The 10,830-nt window shown below is 37.1% G+C and overlaps 1 protein-coding gene across 1 annotated transcript; it reads right to left on the bottom strand.

Annotated features, from left to right (window-relative positions):
* Positions 1-1,675: 1,675 nt before the first annotated feature.
* aqp3b (aquaporin 3b) lies at positions 1,676-8,378 on the bottom strand. The gene is made up of 6 exons (XM_067375266.1): positions 8,200-8,378; positions 4,108-4,234; positions 3,259-3,396; positions 2,959-3,077; positions 2,438-2,655; positions 1,676-2,350 (listed from the first exon to the last, which is right to left on the bottom strand). The coding sequence occupies exons 1-6, from the start codon at positions 8,305-8,307 to the stop codon at positions 2,161-2,163; spliced, it is 900 nt and encodes a 299-aa protein (XP_067231367.1). The 5' UTR covers positions 8,308-8,378; the 3' UTR covers positions 1,676-2,160.
* Positions 8,379-10,830: the final 2,452 nt, after the last annotated feature.

Raw genomic sequence — 10,830 nt, 5'->3', positions numbered from 1 at the left:
AACAAGCAGAATAACTGAAGAAAAGAGAAACACAAGAACTACAAGTGACTTCAGCCAACACCATTTAATAACTCTGTGGATTTTACTGTGTATGGAATTTTTTACCATTAAAAAAAGTGTGGGGAAATGTATATGTGTGGTATGAGGAAAATGACTTATATTTTATGTTGTGCTTTGACACATCTGAATAAACCTCAAGAATGTAGTACATTTGTGGATGGAGCCTTTTGCTGTTCTGAACCATGCAGAAATCCAAAGATGACAAGAAAATGGGTTTAATGGTTTCAAAAGCCTCGATTAGCTTGCCTCAAATCTCATCCCAAATTCCCAAACTCAATTCCACAAACATTCTTCTCAACGACTGCATTCATTTTCTACAAACCTACGAAGCGACTCTGCGAGTGCTCATTGATTTAAGATTCATGGTCTGGGTTATCTCCGTCCATCTCACGCCAATAAACACATCTCTTATTTTCATTCTCTATTTTCCCCTTCACTGAGCTAAAGAGGCACTGCAATATTTCCTTTCCATTTGGAAGATTTACATGAGAGTGAGTTGTGATCAATGCATATAAGATTTTACAATTTGCATTCTTTTACGTGATATACCTAAGAATGTATAGGCCTGACTTTTATTTGTGTCAGAAATTAAATAGCAACATCCACTACAGTTCACACCAATGAGGTCGACAGATCATAAACACTTTCAGAACTCATATTGAATGCTTAAATTAAGTTTTGATCTAATTAGTTCTTATTTGAGTAAATATAATTTAGGGTTATGGCAGATCCCCTCTTCTGCAGGCTTAAAAAACTGATTTCATTCAATGTGCATTAGGAAATGACATATTTCTCTCTTTTCTCCAATAGGGTAAACTTGAGTCTTATTTATATGAAAGAACGTCTTTAGCAGAGTTTTATGTCATATTTAAAGTTTGTTGGTTTGTATCATTTTATTTTGAGCAAGTATAAATTGTGTTCAGTTTTGAACTTAATTACAGCTGTTTTGTTTTACTTGTATTGTGTTTAGTGCCATGAATTCAAGCAGCGGTTTGTGACAATTCACTTCAACCTGCCCACTCAGTTCTTACTGGAGACCGAAGAAAACAGAGCAGAGGTTTGTGGACAGACACTTCTCAATTTGTTATAAATATCACAGAAGACATGAATTTGTACTGTATATATCCATAAATATATTTGCCTTATGCAATGTTATTTAATGGCAAAGGAACAGCTTATCCTTTAGAAATCCTGATGTTTTACTGGACTGAATGATGCAAATATATACTGAGCAACTACATGAACAGACATCAAAGACATCCCCTGACATTAAATTACCAGATTATTAAAAAAAAAAAAAAAAAACATTTCATGCATGGTGATTCTCATATTTAAATACTACAGATCTATTGGAATCTTAGTTCCTTCCCAAAATGCAGTTTATTGTTAAAGAGTACAATATAAATGAGCACAACATTTTATATGCATAGTCAGTGTAAACTCATAGTCATTTTCCCAGAACAGAAAAAGGCACATAATGCAACAAAACATTTCCAAAAGTTCAAAAAGCAACATGACAATGTAAACAGAACTGAATTTCTCACTGCATAATTACTCATTATTTACTGATAATAAAATTGGAACAGTAGTGAAACAGGTATTTTCATGGCTTTGATGCAGTATTCATAAGTATGAACATTTTCATAAATCATATCCCTTATTCATAATTATTCATTATGCAGATAGAAGCTTTAGAGATAAATGAACAGTTGACAACAACTGACTTGTTAGCAGATTGGATGAATTAATTTAGCTATGATTGGTCTTTTTTGAATAAATTGAAAAGGATAACTAGTATGTTTATGTATAAAACACAGATATTTATCAGGATATTTAGAGTGATATGCAAATTACGATTCTCCAATTATATCAACAATGGATATCAACTAATTGTTCATACAGTACAAAAAATAGAGTCTAATCATGATGTGTCAAGGGCACAGCCGTCCAGTATAGCTTTCAAAAGTTATGATTTAATGTGGGTCTTGCTAGTCGAAAATGTGCAAAAATACACAATATTGCTACTATATTGTCATGAAAACTCATTTAATTTTAGAGGCTAAATGGAACTGTGGAAGATGACTCCATTTGAACCCAGACTTACGCTGTCTCCTTCTCAGAAACAGCAGAGAGTTTGAGTCTCTCCTTCTGTTCTCTTTCCACTGCTTCCCTTTTAACTCTTTCTTCCCCTTCCACATGGTATCCCACCATCAGCTGATACACCATCACACCGAACACAGCACCAATGAATGGGGCAAAGATGGGCACAAAGGACCAGTAAGAGTTTGCTCTGTGGTGGATGAAACATATATCAGTGTCAGAGATTACATCAAAAGTGAAATAGATGGAAAAACGTATACAAGAATATGTGACTTACGAGAACACCTCTGAGCCCCATCCAGCAATTGCGGTGAAGATCCGAGGTCCCAAGTCTCTCGCTGGATTTACAGCATAACCTGAGTTAAAACCCATGGACAGACCAATCACCAGAACCACAAAGCCGACAGTAAAGGCCTCCAGCCCTCGTGGGATGGGGTTATTGTAAGGGTCGACAATGGCAAGGATACATACGATCAGAGCTGCCGTGCCAATTATCTGTGTTGAAGGCAAGGGATAGTTCACTCACTGAAAATTCTGACATCATTTACTCACCCTCATGTTGTTCCAAAACTGTCATTCTTTTTTCTGTGTGACACAAAAGATGATATTCTGAAGATTACGTTTTTGCCCATACAATCAATGCTCAAAATACGCAGCATAGTATAGCACTTCTATATTTCAATACCATCCCTTTTTCTTGAGTACCGGGACTTCTCACATGTTCACTTTCATTGTATGGACAAAACACTGAGACGTTCTTCAAAATATCTTCAATGAATGCTGATCTTTTTGTCTTACCTGATCAAAGAAGCCATTGAGCAAAGTAAGGTGTTTAGAAGGGTATGTAGCAAAGATTCCAGCGGTTGCATTGTCCCCTACAACGACTAGAGAACCTTGTCCAAAGTCCCAAATTGCATCTGCAAAGCATCAAGTTAACATAAGCTAGAAACAAGCTCTTTGAGATCTTCAAAAGCTCTCAGTTCACAAACACAATCCTCATAAACTGAGAAGTTTCATTGTTGGCTGCAACAGACTGACCAAAGATTGATGGATTATTGACAACCAATAATACTTTAATACAATAATACTAAAACTCACCAATATACATGCCAAATATTATTCCTGAGCCAAGAAAAGCCCCCAGAGTCTGGGACAGGAAGTACACGGGAAATTTCCTCCAGGGCTCTCTGCCCAATAAACAGAGGGAAAAGGTCACAGTAGGGTTTATGTGACCTCCTGTAAAATACAAAGTTTCAACATGTCGATCTTATGATACATTTAAAATGAGATCGTCACAGAACACAGTGACAATGAAACAATACTATAGACTCTCACTTTACATTTTTATGGCTGGTTTGGTACATGCTGATTAAGCCGCAGGATTAAACTTCAAAAATTCAACTTAAAGGTTTTCATAACATTTTTAGCCATGGGTTATTAGGCTTAATCTATGTCTGGGAACTTTGTTTTTCAACTGTCTGCAACTTCCTTCAAGACCTATAGTCCAAGACTTCACTTATAGTCCAAACACTCTTTTTTTTTATTATTATTATTCCTCTGTTTGAAATGTTAAAGTCAAAATTGCCAGTTGATGTTGTCTGATATTGTCTTGGATTTTTTTTTAATCAAAAATGGAACTGAATGTTCCAGGTACAGTTCATCCATCTGAGTTAACTTTAACCATGAGTCAACCCTTGATTCCACCCAATAATTTCTGAAAATAAAAATGTTCTAAAAGTAGAAAAGAATGTAGTGTAATTTTGCCAGTTTAAATCCATCTGCTGAATGTTTGGCTGAAGCCTTCACATTTTAATATCTTGTTCTCAACTGTAAGTGACTCACTGCATTGAAATGCTACATCTGAAATCTGAAATTTCCTGTGTTCTCCCAGGGAAAAATAAAAATAAAAAAATCTGACAGTTTTAAGAAACTTATAACCAATGTTACCTGAGACTTGCCCACAAACTAGGATTCCCAATGTAGCGGCAAACCCAAACGCAAAATTCACTGTCAGAAACATTCCATGAGAGCCTCCGCTTAGAACCAACTGGGCAACAGCACCACAGCCAAACATCTGTAAAGAGAGACATGAAAGGGTTAGTTCACCCAAAAATGAAAATTCCGTCATTAATTACTCACCCTCATGCTGTTCCACACCCTTAAGACCTTTGTTAATCTTCGGAATGCAAATTAAGATATTTTTGTTGAAATCCGATGGCTCAGTGAGGCCTGCATAGCCAGCAATAACATTTCCTCTCTCAAGATCCATTAATGTACTAAAAACATATTTAAATCAGTTCATGTGAGTACAGTGGTTCAATATTAATATTATAAAGCGACGAGAATATTTTTGGTGCGCCAAAAAAACAAAATAATGACTTATATAGTGATGGCCGATTTAAAAAAACTGCTTCATGAAGCTTCGGAGCATTATGAATCTTTTGTGTCGAATCAGTGGTTCGGAGCACCAAAGTCACGTGATTTCAGCAGTTTGCTGGTTTGACACGTGATCCGAATCATGACGACACAAAAGATTCATAACGCTCCGAAGCTTAATGAAGCAGTGTTTTGAAATCGTCCATAACAACAAGTCGTTATTTTGTTTTTTTTTGGCACACCAAAAATATTCTAGTCACTTTATAATATTAATATTGAACCACTGTACTCAGATGAACTGATTTAAATATGTAAATATGTATGTATTTTAGTACCTTTATGGATCTTGAGAGAGGAAATGTCATTGCTGGATATGCAGGCCTCACTGAGCCATCAGTGTTCAACAAAAATATCTTAATTTGTGTTCCGAAGATTAACGAAGGTCTTACGGGTGTGGAACAGCATGAGGGTGAGTAATAAATTACATTATTTTCATTTTTGGGTGAACTAAACCTTTAAGAATAGAAATTCAATTAACCACTTGTTCAGTCTTTTGTGTGCTACTGCACATCAAAGACATTTGTGATGTCTGATGGCAAAGCTTGGCTAGACACCTAACAAAGTTAATTAAGCTATAGATTAAATAACTGGCAATTTCAGCAAATAAATCTCAATAAAGCAATTCTTTGAATGATTGCAGGTTTTTGTTTGACATATTTTGTTTCACAGAGATATACATCCTTGGCTTCGCGTACCTGTTTTTCTTTGAGGACTGCAATTGAAGAATGCGAAACATTATGGGCACCATGTGGATTTGATAGATAATGTGCGTACGAGTGTGTGTGTGTACTTGCCCTCTCTTCCATTGTGTAATGCCCTCTAGCCTGTCTGTGTTTGCCAGCCGTTATTGAGTTGCATGATCAGCCTCTGGATGGGGGGTTCTGAGACCGCACAGTACCATCAGAAAACAACAGATGGGCGTGGGGGAGCTCTATTTTTCTCCAGATATTGCTGCTCTGGAGTCTTAGTTTCCATTAAAAACAGATGATGAGATATGGTTTTACCTGTGGTCCCCCTGTGGTGTGTCAAATTTATTCCGGATATAGGCTGTCTTGAAATCTGGATTGTCGACCCTGTTGTGCCCAACTCTTGTTGCTTTTGCTTACCTGTTATTTGTGTTGTAGCTTACAAAATGTCAAAATCCAAAGTACAACAATATGAGATGTTTTATCAGGTGATAATATGAAATATTTAACTAATTCCAACTAATGTTAATGTTGTTCTGTTGAAGTGAAAATTAGTCTAAGTAGCAACAACTTTTCTCTTGAGGTTTAGCAGAAGAGCCATAAATTAACAGCGACAAGTGGAGATGTCTGATACTAACAAAACATAATACTTTCTATCACTTTAGTTATTGTTTTGTTTTGTGTTCAGTGGTTTAAAGGTGCTAAAGAGGATGTTTTGTTTTATAAATTTTGCAATATTACTTGAAACTGTCTTTACTAACTGATAAAAGACTATTTATTAGGTGGACTGAAAGGAATAATATTAATATACATCATCAGTGCACGAGGTAGGGCCTTAAAAACATCAGCCAACCGTTTGTGTGATCATCACGTAAACGAATGGCCCTCTGGCTTGTCAATCACTGCCATGATGTTCCTTGTGAGAGACGAGCACGGCTGCGCGCTCCAGTAACTTTCCACACTCCACAGGCGCCGCATGCAATGTTTTTGTCAGGAGACAGGAGTAACAACTGCAGATTATGAATAACCCTATTTGGAGGACTGGTAACCCAAATTTGGTAAAAGTGTGAAAAAAAATCTGAAAAAGTGTGCATCTGGATCAGGGTGATCCAGTCCTATTTTGCTTTGAAAAACTGGCACAGAAGTAAGATGGATTACTTGATCATGATAACAAAACATGGGATTTCTAGATAATTCTGAAATATTTAAACTTTTTAAACAACTGGTCCAAGGATATGAAATGGCACCCTGTAAAGTGTCTGAAACATGTGTAAAGGATCTGTGGCGACCAGGGCGGGCGAGAGCTGTGAAAGAACGGCACGAGGCCGATGATGCAAGTGATAACGAGCATCACCTGGGAGGTGCACCGGCCTTGAGTCTCTCACGGAGGAGCTCCGGGAGCATAAAAGGAGGAGCGACGACAGTGAAGGACGAGAGAGGACCAGGCCTGGATTTTATTTTATGTTTGTGTGGCTGGCAGATGTCCGCGAGGGTCTGCCGGCATTACTTTCGTATTGTTCTTTGTTTATTTTGAATTAAAGTTTTGTTGAATGTTCGCCGGTTCCTGCCTCCTTCTTCCCGTATATACGAACTGCGTTACATTGGTGCCGAAACCCGGGAGGAAGGAGGGACATGCTGTCGGAGAGCCCTCGCTGATTCTTTTTCCTCTCTCCCCTCTGTCGTCCTGTCGCTCCCCTTGCTTCCGTCCTATTTCTCTCGTCTCGTCTGTCCTTACCCCCAGGTGCTGCGGCCGCCGAGACAGGCCCCGGGGGGGAGTAGAGCGCAGTCTCGGGAGTACCCCCCGGCCTACGAGGGGCGATGGGGGTATGTGGCGACCAGGGCGGGCGAGAGCCGTGAGGGAACGGCGTGAGGCCGGTGACACAAGTGATAACGAGCATCAGCTGGGAGGCGCACCGGCCTTGAGTCTCTCACAGAGGAGCTCCGGGAGCATAAAAGGAGGAGCGACCACAGTGAAGGACGAGAGAGGACCAGGCCTGGATTTTATTTTATGTTTGTGTGGCCGGTAGACGTCCGTGAGGGTCTGCTGGCATTACTTTCCTTTTGTTCTTTGTTTATTTTAAATTAAAGTTTTGTTGAATGTTTGCCGGTTCCCGCCTCCTTCTTCCCGTATATACAAACTGCGTTACAACAGCTAATTGGCTATCAGCAAGACATGAATTCAAGTCCTGTTATGACATTTTACAGTTCTGCAAAAGAGACATTTTGCTACAAAAAGTTACAAAATTAAAACTTATTTTACCTTTGAACATTTAACATCATGCTTTATTAATCATTATTGGCCAAAGCTGAGAACAAAGAACCATGTTCTTATTAAAAGTAAGATAAAAAGTACAAAGCTTAAGTATAAAAAATGCATATGTTCTTTTTAAATATATCATAAAAACTCTCTCTGCAAATCATTTGCAAAATGAGGAACTCCCTTCAGGTGTAGCTGAACTGAAATTTCAGGCTTTTCAGCAGATGAAAGCATATAGATTATTTTTGATACCTTACATGTATCCCTTTCACATTCTCATCAAAGAAAATAAATTAGTGATTTATTGTCCATCTATCAAGCTGAGTACAATCTATATAGTATTTATTTTTTACAAACTAATTAACTAAACTAAAAACAGATTTTTTTAATACATATTGATTATTTTGAAGTTCTAGACAATTCAAACAGAAAACTATAGAAAATGTGTTTCTATAAACACATAAATGTGCCCAAACAGCAATGCCTGCAAATATTTAGCCACTTTCCTGGATGATAACACTTTTTGATCACTATCCCTCTGAATTATAATCATTCCTATCAAAATGAATAAAATGCTTTACAATTAGTTTTCAAAACTGACATGAATGCTGAAATCGATTTGTCTCATCACTCATCAATGACAAAAACAACAAATCTCACCACTAGAATGAGGGTGCCAAGGCATTCTGCCAGTGCCTGTCGCATCAGCAGGTTCCGGACCTGAAATGTCCGAGCCATCTTTTCCAGAAGCACCTTCTGTCTTCCCATAATGCCTTAGGATAGTCTAAAGATGATGATTATAGGGTGCTTTAATGAAGACTGATGAAGGGCAGACTGCCGCTGCATGGGTAAGTGGTCCTGTACAACTTTTCCTACTGAGTTCAGGACCTATATGTGCTTCTGAAGGTCCCGCCCTCAGTCAATAAAAAAACAAAAACAGCATTCCTACAATTTTTCCCCCCCCTGCCTCTTCCCATCTCACTTACACATAATTTCTTGTACTTTTTTCATGTCAGACTTACCAGTTTTGAATGTTTTTGTTATGAATATGTGGGTGAGGACTGGGATGCAGGGAGTTCTCCTGCTGCAAATATAAAAGTATCTTAAACCGGATCTGAATGGCCCTAGGGTTTGGTGCGCCAAAAAACTATAGCTAGTGCTTTTTCCTGTGTGGATTGTAGCCCCATAGCAGGCAATAACTTGAACCATGATGAGAGTGGTTATGGTTACCTTACATTTTTTAAATGAATATTTTAGGTTTGTGGAAATGCATGGGTATTTAGCCAGCAATGAAGTTTGGCAAGTGTTTGAAACAGGGCAGATGTTTTTTGTTTCTGGAAAGTATTTGCGCCACATGATGGTCACAAGCCTGGAGTGTCTGAAATTCTATTTCCGTAATAAAGTTAAATAATAGACTATGTTTTTTTATTCTCCTAGAAACACAATGGCTTGTGGCACCAGTCATCTCATAATGAATACAGCATTATGACATTGTGGATGTTTGCCAAAACACAAGATCTTAATTTCTTTCCCTATATAGTATTTGCGCTTGGTATTTGTGTGCTTAATAAAAGTTACTTAATCTGAGTTATGTCTTGACATAAATAGGATGAATAAAGTGGCTGGCAACAAGCCCCAATGCTCAAGTCTCTTTCTGTGGAATTCTATGAAGGCCAATATGTCTCATGACAGATAATAACTGCAAATACGTCTTCTTTACTGATCTATGCAAGGGGTCAAGTTTTGGCTAACCCCTGCTGGTAGATGTTATAATTACACCTTTACACCTTTGCACTTTTCTCCATTCACAGCCATTCAAACATAGCTGCAGTGTTTTCTAAAGAATGTTTTTGCAAGCAACTTATAAATCACAAATATTCCATTATAGTAGATGTTTTATCTGTGCCCAGTAGTGTCAAAAGCAACAGTAATGTTGACATGTAGAAGATATGAAGAACTTTGCTGGAAATTTCACAAGTTTTACCTTCATCTGACTCCCAAATCAGCCTAGTGAAAACAGTAAAATTCTCCCTTGATTTATGTGGATTTTAATAATAATATAAAATATAAAAAAAATATAGAAGAAAAATTGTCTGTCTTTTTTTTGTAAACACTACAGTAATGAGAATGATTTTTTAAAATTAGATTATTATTATACTTTCATATTCCTGCATACAGCCTATACATACACTAGTACCATTCAAAAGTTAGAAGAAAAAATTAATACTTTTATTCGGCAAGGATGCATTAAAGGTGCCCTAGAACGTTCTTTCACAAGATGTAATATAAGTCTAGGTGTCCCCTGAATGTGTCTGTGAAATTTCAGCTCAAAATACCCCATAGATCTTTTTAAATTAATTTTTTTTAATTTTGAGGCATCATTAACTATGCACCGATTCAGGCTGCGGCCCCTTTAAATCTCGCGCTCCTCATGAAAATAGCGATGGCTCTTGTCTCCGTGAATACAGTAATAAACGATGGTAACTTTAACCGCATTGAACAGTACATTAGCAACATGCTAACGAAACATTTAGAAAGACAATTTACAAATATCACTAAAAATATCATGTAATCATGGATCATGTCAGTTATTATTGCTCCATCTGCCATTTTTCGCTATTGTCCTTGCTTGTTTTCCTAGTCTGATGATTCAGCTGTGCACAGATCCAGACGTTAATACTGGCTGCCCTTGTGTAATGCCTTGAACATGGGCTGGCATATGCAAATATTGGGGTCGTACATATTAATGATCAGTAACAGTAGGTGTTATGTTGAGATTCGCCTGTTCTGCTGAGGTCTTTTAAACAAATGAGATTTATATAAGAAGGAGGAAGCAATGGAGTTTGAGACTCACTGTATGTCATTTCCATGTACTGAACTTATTCAACTATGCCAAGGTAAATTCAATGTTTGATTCTAGGGCACCTTTAAATTGATCAAAAGTGACAGCAAGGACGTACAATGTTACAAAAGATTTATGTTTCGAACAAATGATATTCTTTTGAACTTCCTATTGATCAAAGAATCCTGAAAATAATGTATCATGATTTCCATAAAAATATTAAGCAGCAAAACTGTTTTCAACAGTGATAATAGGCTAATAAGAAATGTTTCTTGAGCATCAAATCAACATATTAGAATGACTGGAATAATAGCTGCTGATAATTCAGTGTTGTCACAGGAATAAATTGCATTTTAAAATATATTACAATAGAAACAGTTATTTTAACAGTTATTTATTTTACATGAGTATATAACAATATTACTGTTTTACTGTATTTGATCAAATAA

The sequence above is a fragment of the Chanodichthys erythropterus genome, chromosome 22 (assembly GCF_024489055.1).
Source record: "Chanodichthys erythropterus isolate Z2021 chromosome 22, ASM2448905v1, whole genome shotgun sequence".
In the NCBI taxonomy this organism is placed as follows: Eukaryota; Metazoa; Chordata; class Actinopteri; order Cypriniformes; family Xenocyprididae; genus Chanodichthys; species Chanodichthys erythropterus.
The sequence above is the reverse complement of the archived record's forward strand: the minus strand, read 5'-3'. Positions and strand labels throughout refer to the sequence as shown.